Source organism: Megalobrama amblycephala, linkage group LG20, assembly GCF_018812025.1.
Source record: "Megalobrama amblycephala isolate DHTTF-2021 linkage group LG20, ASM1881202v1, whole genome shotgun sequence".
Classification (NCBI taxonomy): domain Eukaryota; kingdom Metazoa; phylum Chordata; class Actinopteri; order Cypriniformes; family Xenocyprididae; genus Megalobrama; species Megalobrama amblycephala.
Window position 1 is genome coordinate 6,093,472 of NC_063063.1, and position 16,979 is coordinate 6,110,450.

Genomic DNA, 16,979 nt, shown 5'->3' on the forward strand with positions numbered 1-16,979 from the left:
TTTGCATATATCCATAATACATATTGAAAGATGGTGAAATATGGTGCTTTTGTGTGAATTGAATAGCAAGACCCTGAGAGAATTAGCTGATGGCACCACAGTGCCCTGCATTGTCCAAGTGACCTGATGCAGCATTGTGATATGCAGCATTGTGATATTCAGCATTGTTGGAGGGAAACGAAAAGCAGCAGCACTATTAAAAACTTTAGATTTTTTGGCAAAAAAAAAAAAAAAAAAAAATCAATTACATTTTTGGAAATAATGGTTGGGGTGTGTACAATCACGTGTATTTAATGTGTACATCGCATACATTGCTTTTTTTTTTTACTGTGTAATGTTGCTGCTTGAGCATGAAAAAGATCTGCAAAGTTACAAAGCACAAAGTCACTCCATAGAAAGTAATTCTTTATATCAGTGTGCACTGTTTCTGAACTATCTGAAACGCTTCAATTGTAATCTTGAGGCAAGGCCTGGTTGAGCTCCGTTAGTAGTGTGTTGAAACTCATGGTTAGGTAGGTAGGTAGGTATGTACGATCCCACATGGGAAATGGTAATTGGCAGGACATTTGACTAAGCAGCTGACCAATCACAACACAGTTGACCAATAACAACACACTGGTCCAGCCAACAATCAGAGCACATTGTGCTTTTTAGAAGGAGGGGCTTCATAGAGATAGGAATTAAACAGGGGTGCATTCTGCATCGCAAACTTGTGTGGTTGGAACGACAGCTCTCGAGCTGTGGTTAGAAACATAGTTTCTTGTTTTTATGACATGTGGTCCTTCGTTATCTTGAGCAAAGTAAGCAAGCTGACAATGTACAATGTATACCATTTATTATATCTTTTATTTACATATATACAAATGTCATTTACATATTTTAGTTTGACGAGATTTTAAGCACAGTTTCTGAAGAGTGCGCATGTGTGTACATGCTCTAGTAAGAACGTAAGAACGAGCCTATGATTGAATCTGGAAATAAAGCAAAACACCTGAGAAAAATGAGAATTATTCCTCAGATACCATGTCCGCAAATTATAACAAAAAATTCTAGCATTAATTCTCAAACGGATTAATTTAAAGAAGTTATTACTCCACCACCTGTGTGACATCATTCACCAATGTGGCTGAACGTCAGGTTTGCGACAGTACAGTTTCGGGAAACAGTTGTGACTAGCTAGTTGATTTGTTCAACAATGCATCGTACTATGGTAGTGAAGCAGCGAGCTAGGTCGTTGTATGGGAAACGCACCCCAGAGCGTTACTGACAGATTGGGAAGAGAGGTGCTGCAATAATGTAAAATAAAATAATTAAAAAATTTTTTTTGAACATTCAAGCATGAAAACCTATTCTAGTAGACCAAAAAATAAATAAAGAAATAAAATCAAGACTTTGTATAATGCATAATCAAGACTTTGCATAATAGGTCCTATTTAAATTCAAACTTTTGCTGATAATAAATGGTATAAATTGGTATAAATAAACCTTATGAAAACAAAATGAATACCAACAGTACATTTCTAAGAACTTGACAGAACAGTTCCACTTGAAATGAGAATCTATACAACCACCTGACTTGCAGTTGATCAGAATTCCTCTAGTGTAGTATTTAAAAAAAAAAAATAACCCCAGAGCGAAAAATCGAGTAGTGTGTGGAGAAGCGAGTTTAGACAAAGTCCTTGACATGAAAGCTGCGAGCCCCAGTGACAGAGACAGAGCTAAGCAGGCTTGTCAAGGAAAGGTGGCACGGAGCTCTTACCGTGAAGGCATAACTCGGCTGTTCTTCATGGTCCACAGGCCTCAGCAGTGTCAGATAGCGTGCTATCCCACTGGGCGTCACTGCAAAGATGCTGTTGTAGTTGTCCAGAGAGATGTGCACCATGGGATCTTTCATCTGCAGTAGAGATAAATCACCTTAAATTCCCGTGTCAGAAAGCAGAAACATCAGAAGATAGAGCAAGCTGGGAATATGGCTACAATTGCTATGAATGGGAAAAACACTCATAGCATCAGAGAAACACACTGTATAAGAAAGAACTCAGAAAACAAGTCAAAAGAAAGATAAACAACTCAAAACCTTCTGAAAAAAATTCCAAGAGCCAGAAGAACCAACTTGTGATGTTTAAGACACTGATATCTGCAATATCAAAGTAATTTAATAAGGAGGATAAATATCTAAAGAGTTTATACTACAGCAAAATCATTTCAAGACTCAGCAAGAAGCTAAAAAAGCACTTCCATGCTTGCAAAATTTGCTAAAATCGTGTTGTATGCACACTGAGGTAAAACATAATATTGTTATGTATGATCTACAATATTTCATTACTATCTTTAATTGAAATATTTGCTTTAACAAAGATTCTTAGTAAAATTTAGTGTAAATTGTTACCAAAATCATATTAGGAATTTTCCATATGAATGCTGGTATTTCATGTGGTGCTCTCATTCCCACCAACCATTATCTAAAAGAGCAGATTGTGGTTTATACCTGCTCAGATTCCTGCTGGACCCTAGAACGCCTGCAGTACTACAATCTATGGAGACTATTAAATCAGCCATTATGCCCTTGCAGTACATACATTTTTCATGGCACACTGTGCATTATGTGATCTGAGTGCAGATGCTGCTGCAGACCTCTTAAAAAGACCACAACACACATAATTGTGTGTGAGGTTTAATTGCAAAATATAGAGCAAATATATGTGCCCCCATCGGTGAAATCCCGGCTAAAGTCGTAGAATCTAATTGTGAGATTAAGAGCGTCAAATTCGTCATAATGATAAAAATGACAAAAATAGGTAATGTGTGTTTATTGCTGTAAAAAAAAACAATTCTATTCGAGATAAAGATGATAAATCTTTATCATCTTTATCTCACTGATACTGAAATCAGTGATTTTATTGACTAAGTTTTATAATTTTGCACAAAAAACACAGGACGGTTCACTTGTCTCTGGGTTTAATTTTGGCACATAAACACCTGCTGATTTTTGTATCATTCAGTTCAGGAACATCTTTTCTACCATTAGAAAATGCAAACAGACCTTAATATCAAATCATCCGCATGAGCGTTTCCCAAAGCGAACTATGGTCGCAAGTTCCGCCGTTACCAATAGAGCTCAATGGGACTTATGACCATAGTTGACTAATGATGCCTTTGGGGAACACACCCCAGGTCAACACCTGTTAAAGGGATAGTTCATCATTGACTTCAGTAGGGGAAAAAAAAAAATACTATGTAAGTCAATGGTGCCCCAGAACTTTTCTATGTTGAAATAGTTTATCCTATCATCTGAATGTGCAAAAATAACTATAAGTAAACCATTTATAGGCTGATTCCTTTGAAAAGTGTAAAACTGTTCAAATATTGCTCAGTTTGTTTGAACATCCTGACCATCCCGTTAACTGTGCAGTGACTATCTGACCAATGCAAGATGGGAATAGTGTTCAGAAAATATTAGCTAAATATAAATATAATAATATAATTATATTTGCAATTACATTTAGTGGCGCACAAATCACACACTCCATATTTAACACTGATGTTGTTTGCAATTTCTCATCATGCTCTACATTTTTCAGCCAAATGCAGTCCTCCAAATTTACCAAATTTTTAATGAGATACATTAGATCAACTGCCAGTCCGCCCAAAATTGTAAATGAAAATCAATAAACAAGATGCAGGGCAGTAATCATGCAGAGCATTAAGTAAATTGAACAATACAAAAAGACAGCACAGAAAATATGAGAAAGGGAGAGAAGGCAAACAAGGGCTTTTTCACTTCTCACAGCTCACACTAATTGCATTAATACCTACAGGCACATCACTGGGATTCAGCTTTAGATGGGAGACAAAACATGTGCTTGACATTAGAGTGTTTTCAAACTTTAAGACTTATGGGATTAAAGAGATAATTCACCTATAAATGAAAATTCTGTCGTTGTTTACTCACCCTCATGTCATTTCAAACCTGTGTGATTACTTTCCATGTACACCATTAGAAGTCACAAAATACTTCAAGTGAAATCAAACTGGTGTGATGTCATTTCAAACAAAATTTAAGCTCATTTAGAGTTGATTTCAGGAGTTCAAAATAGCTAAAGCGAACTTTCCAGAAAAGTAAGCACCTTTGAACTACCATTGGTAAGTGGTGATTATGTAATGGGTAGGTGTGGCTCTGAGGCTCCGCCTTCTTTGATATAAAAAACTTCTCTGGTTAATTTCTTTTTTCTTCTCAGATGCAAATAAAAGCATGAACACACCAGACAGCTGTTTTGCAGTAGAAATTGTAAGCTGTAATTCTAAAGAAAAGTGACATTAAAACTTTTTTTTTTCATGTTTAATACTGTAAAGCTGTATGCTTTTTCAATATATTGTATAACGTGCTATATAAATAAAGGTGACTTGACTTATGAGAGAAGTAGCAGGGAAAAGAGCAGCATGGACATTCTTCAAAATATCTTTTGTATTCAGCTGATTTAGAATGTCATGAGAGTAAATGATTTTTCATTTTTGTGTGAACTGTCCATTTAAGTTAGATGTTTATCAGAATGTGCTTTGTTCTAAATACTTTGCAATCTATAAAGCAGGGATAATTGCAAAGAGAGAACATTAGAGCAGTGTAAGCGCTTCCCCAATAAGTCTCTAAGTGTGAGCCTCTGAGACCGTATCCCTGATGCTGTTTTCAATTTTAATTTGCTTTTCTAAATGCTGCATAGAGCAGGAGCTTTGGTTAACACCAGAGGAACATTTCTATACACACACACACATCCCTCAGGACATGTGAAAATGATTGCTGTCTGAGCAGAGAAAGTCCTCACCTCCTCGATGTCGTTATCCAGGGCGATAATGGCGAGGGGGGTGGAGAGATTGGCACTGCTCGAGATAGTTGTGCCCAGCGGAGCAGACTCTGAGATGAATCCATGATAAGTGGCCACCTGGAAGTACGGCGCCTGATTGTTCTCATCAAGGACCTCAATGTGGAGATTAGCGAACGCTGGGAGAGGGTGTCCGTTATCCTGCTCTGCCTAGAGAATAGAATGCCATAAGTTGAGAGATCCTGACTTTAAGATGGGATACTGTGGTGTGAAACCATGGCTTTTTTTTTTTTTTTTCATGCTGCACATATAAGAAGGGCAATGCGATAAGCCTCTATGGGCATACGAGGGCTTAACACTATCTACAGACTTGCCCCTCTAAATTAAATAAAGACCATGGCTGATTAATTCAGGTCATTCTCAAACTTAATTCTCTCTGAGCCTGGCATGCACCCAAGTGCTCTGAGCATCTGAATATTTAGTGTAGTAACTATTGCTCAAATTCCTACTTCACCAGCAGCACCTATATGAAACTAAAATGAAATTTTAATGTCTGAAAATCCTGAACAGAGGTCTATGGATTAATAGTTCATGCAGTGATTTTGGAATTTAAAAACTGCATAGTTTACGGTCTCCATGTAGATATGAAGAAAGTTTTGTACTGTTAAAATTGCACACTTTCTAAAGTAGACTGAATACTAGGGCTTCAAGATTTGCAATTTTTTCTGAAAATTTTGAAATAAGGTTGAGCTTGAAAGGGTCATGAATTGAAAATTCAAAATGTTCTTGATCTTTTGACACAGAGGTAAATGTACTATAAAAATATTCTGCATGTTTCAGAACTCCAAAAACAGCTTTTAGAACCAAGGTGCCAAAACGTCTCGTTTCGGATTTTGTCTCAGTACGACGTTATAGTGCCTCTGCAGAAGAAGATCAACAGCTACTTCTACATCATTGCCTCTTTAGCCCTGCTCACTGATGTGTGCATGTAGTAGGAGGTGAGTTAATACAAGAGAGAGGCCCTGTTTACACCTGCATTTTGGTCGATGGGATGGGATCACAAGTGGACGATGCTAAATACAGGTTTGAAACATTTTGAGCTTGTCCACTTTCGACAGCTTCCAGAGGTAGTTGAAAACTCATTTGACTTGATTGTTTTGATAGTGTAAACGCTCATGTGGTCAAATGCATTTGAACAGCCACAAAAGACTGCCTACTCTACTGACCTAACACATAAACATTATGGGAAGTGCGCTATCTAGATGAGATTTAATCTTTTTCAGCTGAAGACCCAAGTTTGGTTTGAAGACAAAAAACGTACCAAGCACAATGTTCACTCACCATTCCTGATTTCTAACATGCACTCACAGCATTCGGCGTGGTCTGTCAGAGAAGAAGTGAAAGCTGATGCTCTCCATGTTTTTCAGTCATTCCCGGGCGAGTTCATGTTTAAATCGCGAAAGCTTATTTTGTCCATTAGATTGAAAGAAAAAAACCCATAAAAAAACCCCCACACATTTACCTGCCCATAGACCCTCCCCTCAAAGAAATCAGGACAGAAAGTGGACAAAAAAGACAAAGACTAAAAGGTGTAAATGGGTATGCGTCTCCCTTGTACTCGTGATCCGATCGACCAAAAGTATCTTAATACCAGGTGTAAACAGGGCCAGAGAGATGTGAACACAGGATTACTCAAGCAACAAAACGATAGAGATGCTTCTGAGGATTACGAGATGTTTTGCAGTGCCAAGCTGTGGAAAAACACAATCTTTGCATTGCCTTTCTTGTATTCCTAACATAAGGAAGGAGTGAATGAACTTTATTTTTAACAAACTTCCAGATCACGCCAGATCACATAAACACTGTTTATGTGTTCACTTCATTTTGAATCATTTTTGAGGGCCTAAACATGCTCGAAAAATCATGAAACTTTGCACACGCATCAGAAGTGGTGAAAATATACGTCAATTAAGCGCCCTTCACAATACGTTTCTCGTACAAGTATGAAATTCAGTAGACATGTGTAACAGCCCAATACCTACAAAATGTCCCTGAGAGCAAAATCTGAAAACCCAACAGGAAGTGAGATATTTTGAGTTTTCTCTGCAAAATTTTTGCAGTTTTTGCCATTTCCAGATGTTGTATTTTAACGAACTCCTCCTAGAGGACTGACAAAGTTCGATGTTTTGCCATGAAACAGGAAGTTGTAACTCGGGCATACAATGTTCGATCTGCCCCAAACTTCACATGTTTTATTAGAGCCCTGGCCTGAAGTGATCTACATGCCAATATTCAGTTACAGTCATAGCGCCACCTGCGGGCAACAGGAAATATCTTGTTTTACACAGAGATTTAAACAGATCAACATCATATTTGGTCAATCTAATCTTAAGGCCTTAGCGATGCTAATTTGCGAAGATCTTGAGTTTTCATTGACAAATTCTGATGTTTCACCATGAAACAGGAAGCTGTCGTAAGTCAGGCATGCAATGTCGAATCTGCCCCAAACTTCACATGTTTAATAAGAGTCCTGCCCTGAACACATCTACATGACAATATTCAGTTATAGTAATAGCGCCACCCACTGGCAACAGGAAGTGAAGTGTTTAACACTGTGATGCACTACTAGCAACTTACTAAAACATGCAATTGAGTGCTAAACATGCTAGAAACATTCTAAAACATGCTAGCAACACTTAGCTGTGTGCTAAAGCATGTTATTATCATTCATGAAACAGGAAGTTGCTGTAACTCGAGCATACAATGTCCAATCTGCCTCAAAATTCACGTTTGATAAGTGCCCTGGCCTGAAGATATCTACATGATAAAAATGAGTTATAGTCATATCGCCACCAGCTGGTAGCAGGAAGTGTGGGAAATACAAATGACTGGCTTTGTCCTCCTATATTTATATTCTAAATGTATATTGCCCACCATGCTGTTTCACTAAAGCCACCGGGTGGCAGTGGCACGGGTGTGAGGGCCCTTTCATCACTGGTTGCAGCTTTAATATTGTAGATTTGTTTTTAAACAAGACACAATCTGATCCGACAGTAATGTTGCAACACACAGTTGTGAGTAACTGTGTTTTTACCATGTGTCACTATTGCTGTTACAGATCGTTTACTCTAAATGTTTCATATTTGCAAATGTTTCAACTATTTAACTTGTCCTGAAAAAGGCTGTTGCTAACAAGTGCACTCTAAAAAAAGATGGAACTGCATGACCCTGAAGAACCCTTTACATCAGGGGTCTCAAACTCAAATTTGCTGGGGGCCATTGCTGTGATTGACACCTCATAGGAGGGCCATTTTAACATTCAAGCACAAGAAAGCGCAAATTTTCTGAAAATTTACTTTCCTTTGCATTATTTCTCATTTACTTGAAATTTCATTTCTAAAATATTTTTGCTATTCTTAACAAAAAAATTTATACAGCAGTGTCTATCATTGTTACATACAGTATTAGTTTTTAACAGTTAGTGCAAATATTTTCCCTTACTTTATTTTAGCTTAAATAACATCAAAATATTGCACTGAACAACTCTGTACTGAACAAATGCAATCCCTGAATACATTTGTACACTATTCTGTTTCTTGCCAGACACCTGGCAGCCTATGCCGCGGCGAGATGAAAGCATCTCAACTTTTCATGTGACAAGGACCAACCGATGAGCTTCGGCCTTTCCTTAACAACATCGAAAGCTCAGCCAAACAGTTGATCATAGCTTTACAGGGCGGGTTTTTATTTCTCATCTCCATAAATATATCTAGAAGTAGATCTAATGCAAGGACTAGAAATCAATTTTTCTTTTGCTGAAACGTCGTTATCGTGGAGAGCGCAGCTCATGGTTGCATAGCAACGACAAACGGGAGCGCAAGCGCTTTGCAAAGAAGGAGAAAGCGACACGGCCGCGATATGTGAATGGCCCCTTAGTACGGCGACGTTTTCTTTGTACATGGAATATGGTACGAGACAACTAGAGAATAATAATGATAGCTAATAATAATAATTTAGTGGGCCGGATTATGCTTTATTTTTGAGATCAGTTGCGGGCAGTTTGAGACCACTGCTTTACATGCTGAAATGGTTCTTCGTGTTAGCGTTTAGGGTTCTTTTTTCCTGCCTTTTTGTTTTTCAAATCTGTAACTGCCAAAGCCATATCATTACTAGTTTTCTGGAGCTTAGCCATTCAATTACATAGACTTTCAACACACTCTCAAAAGGCAAATGATTTCTCTCATAAAAAATGTCTATACATTTTAACTTTCAAAGCATGGTTCTTAATGGAACCTTATAAAAAGCATTCTATTTAGCACCAAAAAGGGTTCTGCTATTGTTACAAGCTGAAGAACCCTAATTTGGTACTGTTTAGAACCATTTTTCTTTAGAGTGTGCTTAAATGGAACTACACAGTTGTCGAGGACAACCGAAGTATCATCTACTCACAGGTCCGTGTTTACGGCCTCATTATGTTTATAATTGCTCACTTGCAAACTATTCTAACTCAAACTTTAAGTGAAAATGACATGGTAAAAATAAACATATTCACATAATGGTGTGCATGGCTAACACATCGTCAGTTCTGTTCCAATTTATGGACATATATATCAATAGTTGAGTACTATAGAAAAGTCATTAAGATGTAGGTGTAAACTGTCTTATTCAAGCAAGACCTACAGATGAAATCAGTCCTGATGTAATATGTGACTATCATCACTCCCACATTAAAATATCTAGCTATAACCAAATGAGTTACAGCACATATTTTTTAGACAGCAACAATTTAGGCTGAAGGGCAAGATCAAAGTGGCTTATAAAGGTAGTGAGGACAGACTGAGAATCAATAAGACTTGAGAAAATTGTAAATATGGAAGAATATACAGCATCCAGTGTGATAAACATTTAACTCATCAGAATATAAAGTTTATTGCATCAGCTAGATTACCTCTCATGCTCAAATTGAAACCTCGCAGGCATTTTTTATTTTGGAATGCATGAAAATGTGAAATGAGATGATGTATAATATTTTGGTGGTGTGATGTATACTGGCTCACAGCGAGGCATTATTAAAAAGATAATTAAAGCTACAGAAAGAGATTATATTTCTGTCAATAAAGCTAGACTCAGTCTAGTGAAAACCGATGGTTCACACACAGACTGACTGACAGTCTGATGCATACTGAAAAAAATGTTGCTGAAACACTGAGTTTGATCTAATGCAATAGCATTCATACAATTTTAAGTCCTGGCCTAAGTGTTAAAATATTGTTGGAGGCCACTGTATATCTGATATATTACAGAATCCAACTGAAAGATGTGTGTAAACTGATAGATTCTGGAAATCTTGTAGTGTACGGACTACGTGATTGGATTTTAAGGGGGCTCAGCCTTGCTGCTTTTGCTTTGAAACTGAGATCTTGACTGGCAGGTTGACATGCTGTTGTCACAATAGGACTGATTTTATCTGTGTGGTACTAGAACTGAAATTCCCTAAGGAAAAACTAAGAGTTACTCTGTTGCTGATCTTACACTGATTTGCAGAGGCAAAACTACTGTACCTGGCAGTCTGTGATACTTTGTGAAGTATATCATTCATTTGATCTTGTGTATGACAGCAGTACATTCATGAATATATATACAACCCAGCTAACATTTCATTTTGGTTGTAGGAATATTAAAAAGTATATAATAAACATTACAGGTTAGAAAAACATGACATTTTCCACTTCAACTTCTCATTCTAATTATTGTTAATAACATATTATATATTTGTCATTATATATGTATTAAAAATAATTAGCATATTTAGATTATATTGATTACATTTTTATTATTATTATTATTATTATTATTATTATTTTTATGTAGTACTATTATTATAGTCAAAGTTATTACATTTAGAAAACTTTGGAATCATATGAACAGACCTGTTTACAATAAAATCAGAAAGACAAATAGGGTCAATTTTGATTGTCAAATTGTCAACTTTACAAATAGAGAATGATGCATATATTATGCATCTGTGGTTTTCAGCATACTCTACAGTGTGTGGTTTTATTGTTAATGGATTCATTGCACAACTTGCTAGTTTGTACAGCATGGAAAAGGTCTAACAGCCAAATATATTATTCTGTAACTGCCAGTGTGAAAGACTAAGACCAACTGGCCATCTGGGTTAGTTTGGCTTGAGCAGTCAGGGGATAAGTGTTTTCTCATGTATACTCTACTCATTTTGTTCATTCCAAATAAATCCTGCTAAGTGCAGACGCTTTTAAATACAAGCTAGAGGGTAAAAAGAATCAGAAATGACAACAGAATCTGAACAAAAGAACAAAACCTGAATTCTAAAGGATTTACTTTACCCAAAAATACAAATGCAGTCATCATTTACTCACCTCATGCTGTTTCAAACCTGTAAGACTTTCTTTTGACTGTGGAACACAAAAGGAGTTTAACACTAGCTGTGTTTACATGGACCCTAATAATACAATTGTAATCGGACTAGTTGCACAGTCAGAATAAATAAAGTGACATGTAACCACATCAGTTAGGAATGAATTGGCCAAATCCATTAAAATTTTGCTTGGATTATAAGGGGTGGTTTAAACCTTTTCTAATCCTGATCGAGAGAGGACTGAAAACCAAAACTGAAAAGTACTGCATGTGCAATAACGTAGAAATGGATCAATGACATATGACTTGTGGAATGAGTTGTTGTTGTTGTTGTTTTTGTTGTTGTTGAATAAAGTGTCATAAATGACTGTCGTGTCATTCTAAAATTCTCTGTCCACTCATCGACTGTGAAATGAAGCAGGACAATGTCCCACTAGTCCTTGTTTCGGACTCTCATCCACAGACACCTTGTTTTGGCTGCGGGAAGAGGTTTACTGTTTACTGCTTGATAAATATAAGCAGCACGGCATCTCATAATTAGGTCCCAAAAATAGATAAATATTAAAGGATTAGTTCACTTTCAAATGAAAATTACCCCAAGCTTTACTCAACCTTAAGCCATCCGAGGTGTATGTGACTTTCTTCTTTCTGATAAACACAATCTGAGATATATTAATACATACCCTGACGCATCTGAGCTTTATAATGGCAGTGAGCGGGATCAATGAAGTATGAGCTGAAGAAAGTGTCTCCATCCACGTCCATCCATCATAAACATACTCCACACAGTGAAATGAAGCGATGCGTTTGGGTAAAAAAATATACATATTTAACAAGCTATGAAGTAAGATATCTAGCTTTCGCCAGACCGCCTGCCGTATTGAACTTACGAAAAAAAGGAACTGGCCGTCGTGTCAGTTAAGATTTTTCCATAAGTTGAATAGTGAAGGCAGTCTGGCGGAAGCTAGATATTTTACTTCATAACTTGTTAAATATAGATATTTTTTTACACAAACGCATCGCTTCGCTTCAAAAGGCCTTTATTAACCCCCACCAAGCCGTATGGAATATGTTTATGATGGATGGATGTGGATTGAGGCACTTTCTTCAGCTCATACTCATTGATCCGGCTCACTTCCATTATAAAGATCGGATGCGTCAGGATATTTATTAATATATCACAGATTGTGTTCATCAGAAAGAAGAAAGTCATAAACACCTAGCATGGCTTGAGGGTGAGTAAAGCTTGGGGTAATTTAATATTTATCTATTTTAAGGATAAATTTTATTCTATTTATCTATTCTATTTTATCTAGGAGAATGGTATGTGTAAACAGCGGGAAACTCTGTATATTCGTTCAGTGCGCACATATCAAAAAATCATTTCTGATTTGAAGCTTTTGACATATAAACACGCACATCAACCAAATTACTCTATTTAGTGTTCATGTGAACACTAAGTTCAGAATTCAAAAATCTGAATAATTTTAGTTTGATTGAAACAAAAGGTGTCCATGTAAACATAGTTACTGTTCACGTTTTCACTGAAAGCAGACAGTGGCCAGGGGTCAAGCTCCAAAAAGGATATAAAAGCACCAAATAGACATACAAGAATCATGAAAATGCTTCATATGACTAGTGCACTATATTCCATGTCTTCTGAAATTGTACAGTAGCTCTATGTGATGAACAGTAAATCTAAAAATCTTCAAACTTAGCATATGAGGTTCGAGCTCCTTTTGTTTTCCACAGCAGAAAGCATAGGGGTTTTAAAATGACATGGGGAATGAGTAAACATTGACAGGATTATTAATGTTTTCAATTAGCCTTTAATCTATTCACACTCATGGACCCATAGCGGTATTGCTGAAGGCTGCTAGTCTTGTTCTTCTTGCTCTTTGATCCTGAAAAGAACAACGAGGTTCAACACCCAGCCTGTTTCATCAACATAAGTCCATGTCCAGTCCATGCTTCTCACTGTGAAAAGGCCGGTGGCATGCACAGCATTCTTTACAGATCATCACCTTTTACCTGCGTAGACTATCATTTTAGAGCCTGACCTTCAATTCCTACACTCACGAACACGCTTGGGTTCAATTCCACAAAATTCTTTTTCTCTTGCCTCTTGGATTAGAGCAATTTCTAGTATGCGGTACAGTTTCATGCCCATGTTATATATGTCTTAAAATTCTGGAAATAATATTTAAATCATCATTTTTGATTATCATTTTTGGATGGTGCCATTTGGCCATGTCCAGGGTTCCCACACTTTTGAACAAAAAAATTCACCACAAATCTCATATGTGAAAACTGGATAAAACTATTTTTAATCACAACTTTTAGCTAAGAAATATTTTAGAGAATATTTAGGAAGAATAATAATAAAAAAAAATATTTAATTTTCACTGATTTCTCAGCCTTGTTTGATTGTTTTTATTTATTTATTTATTTATTTTATTTTTTTTTTTTTTTTCCCGGTTTAATTTATCTGATTTTCCAAGCATGTTTTCATGTATGTATGTGTATGTATGTATGTATTACATATTTATTTATCTATCCAAAAAGATGAGATATCTTTAAATTTACATTTCCTGATGTTTGACATTTAATTTCACTGATTTTCTAGTCATTCATTCGCTCGCTTGCTTGTTTGCTCGCTCGCTCACTGTTTGACTGTGTTTTAGTTCGGTTTTCCCCTGTTCCCGTGTGTATACTAATTCCTTGTTCATTTCCATAGGGCAAATTCCAAACAGCATTTTTACACCCTTGAAGTGCACTTGGAGAAGGGGACGCCATTTGTAGGGGTGTTCCAAATTAAAGTGAACAACTGAATCCTTTTACGAAGGGCCCTTCCACAAGGCCGTTAAGCGAAGGGTATATGCGATGGTCACTTCGAGGAAGTAATGTTATCATTTATGGATCATGTGACCCCAGCGAATACTTCTGATTCATTTTAAAGCTAGTTCGAGTTAACTTACAAACAGCGCAATTCAAGTTGTTTCGTTTTTTCTTGATATATTTCACAAGTTGATGAGATGGCAAGTTTTAAAGTTGAGAACAGAGAAGTACACTAGTAAGAACAGCTGATCAGCTGATGGGCACCGTGCTGTTTTGTCATGGGAACTTCCCAGGTGAAGATATTTTAAATTTCTTGATATTTTGCATTTAATTTAATCTTATTTTCCAGGCATGTATGTATGTATGTATTTATCCAAAAATATGAGATATTTTAAATTTGCATTTAATTTCACTTCCTTGCTTACTTAACTTTACTTGCTTACATTAGTGACCATTTTGTTGTTGATGTTGTCATTATTACCTTGATTACCAAGTCGAAATGCTGGTACTGTTCTCTGCTGATGGGTTTCAGGAGCTGAAGCTCAGCTGTAGTCCGATTCAACGAGAAATACTCTGCATATGGCGCAGGTTTCCCTACAAAAACAGAAGAATGGGGGTAAAATGGACGGATGCATAATGACTCGATTAATGACTCGTATTGAAGTGTTTGCCATTGAACATAATAACAACTCACTGGGTCACCATGACTTTGAAACATAGTGTATTCATTTTCATAGCCATACTTCATATAGAAAAGCAGAATAAAATCATTAATGCACTTCCTCTATAAATAGCCACATTCAATAGTGAGTGCTTTGTTGAGAGTTAAAAGCACAAGGCTGCTGTCAGATTGAGCCGGTATTAGCTGTGGCCTACAATATGTTCTGACATATCCCTGACTGGAGGTCTAACAATTCCGGCAGCGCACTTTAGTTCCTCAGCTCAGGTCGCAAGCAGAGTGGTTTCCCGAGCCCACTGCTTTGCTTCCAGGTTTCATCTCAAAGCACAGTGGGTGGGCGCACCTTGCCCAACGGCATAAACGCATTTGACTCCCGCTGAATTTCCAACTTGCCACTCTGCTCTGCCTTTCCTTGGAAAACCACTGTTTCCTCCACAGTGAGGCCTTGTATGCCGGTAGCGTCTCAATATAGAGTACAGAGAGCCTGAGAGAGACCTACCAATGAGAATGGAGTACAGGATTCCCGGGCGATCTGACGGTGGCTGGATGTTTCTGTCTTGATCCACAGCTTGAATGGGAGGAGTCACATTGACAGGGTTTACTCGGCTCTAGAAAAGAGACACAGAGAAGATTAGTGCATTATTTACACCTGGAAAAAAAAAAAAATCTTTCTAAATAACTAGTTTAAAATATTTTTAGAAAATGTTCACTTAGCATTCATGTTGATTTTGAAAAACATTTCAAGAAATGTTTTAAATTTATTGACCCTAAGGCAAAAAGTATTTAGATACATACAGTTTTCCTTATACTTTGAATACATCTTAATCATTATATATATATATATATATATATATATATATATATATGATTTCGAAATTAAAATATAATAAAAAAGTAACTTTAAAACTATGACATTATTTAATTATTTTGTTGGTTGCACCACATGACTTTGTTGATTGTTGATTTTGTTGATTGACAATAATTTTGAGGAATGCTTCACCAAAACTCCTTCACTGCTTATTATCTATAATAATAAGAAGAAGAAGAAGAAGAAGAAGAAGAAGAAGAAGGAATTGTTAATAATAAATAATAATAATAAAAGATTATGCCAAACTACTTTCACCCTTTAAATTATTTTTTTTTAAACTTGAACTGATATCAATAACTGTTTTTATCACATGACTTTGACTTCAAAGACAATTTTTTTTTCAAATAATTTACCCCAAACTGCTTTGCTGCTTTCCAATCAATCAATCAATCAATCAGTCAATCAGTCAATCAATCAATCAATCAATCAATCAATCAATCAATCAATCAATCAATCAATCAACCAACCAACCAACCAACCAACCAACCAACCAACAATCAATCAATCAATCAATCAATCATCAGATTATGACAAACTACTTTCTTAATATATTTTTCTTCATTATCTTATCAGGACAGATGACATCTAAGACTTTTCACTTTAAGCCTCCAAAAACTGGATTATATGCTCATCATAGAACAGGTGTATTCAACTCTTTGTATTTATGTAATATATTTTGGAATAAATTAATAGATGTACTATTTGTCATTTTTCCAGTAAAAATAAACATGCATAACAAAAGATACATGTATTTAGACACTTAAGAGTCCAAGTGTCAAGTGCAATTGGATTTATTTTGACTAGAAAACAAGATTTTGGCATTGTCATGTAACGTCACAGCAACATTTACAACGCACATGCAAATACAGACAAAACAGATGGCAAGGGGAGATCCACGCTACATAAATTTATCAGGCAACAAAGCGACAACACAATGATCACGTGAGAAGCGGCATCAACATTCCTGTCACTTGCTGCAAATGAGCTACAGATGTTTGTCCGCAAAATTCAAGGCCACATTTCCCCTCTCTTGTTTATGAGCTCCGGAGACCCGTCTTCCACGTTTCCTGAGCCTGAGGGATAAGTAAATCTCTCTCTGCCTCTCTCTCTGTCTCAGCCATAATATCACCAGTCAGTAAATATGCTCATCTATAATTCAAGCCGCCTCTGGAAAATGACAGTGTTACAGTGAGTGGCATGGGTGAACCCTGAGACGACCGGGTAAAAATGAAGCTGCCAGAAAAAAAAATAATAATAATAAAATAAATAAATAAATACAAATAACAAAAAAAGCTGCTCTGCAAGTCAGCAAAGAGCAGGGAGAAACTGATCCTGAAGACAGCTGTGCCAAAACTCAGTTCTGAAAAAACGACACTTAAAA

General features: G+C 36.5%; 1 protein-coding gene across 7 annotated transcripts in view; it reads right to left on the reverse strand.

Moving 5' to 3' along the window:
• Window positions 1–16,979, reverse strand: part of LOC125255161 (protocadherin-15-like) — a 265,679-nt gene that overhangs the window by 143,494 nt on the left and 105,206 nt on the right. For all 7 annotated transcript variants that reach the window (XR_007181843.1, XM_048170191.1, XM_048170190.1 and 4 more), the window contains 4 exons: window positions 15,230–15,338; window positions 14,533–14,645; window positions 4,821–5,027; window positions 1,760–1,894 (listed from right to left, as the gene is read on the reverse strand). Coding sequence is in view for 6 of the 7 variants with exons in the window: in XM_048170191.1 (XP_048026148.1) it covers window positions 1,760–1,894; window positions 4,821–5,027; window positions 14,533–14,645; window positions 15,230–15,338 (564 nt within the window). In the remaining variant the exon portion in view is untranslated. The remainder of the gene's footprint in view (window positions 1–1,759; window positions 1,895–4,820; window positions 5,028–14,532; window positions 14,646–15,229; window positions 15,339–16,979) is intronic.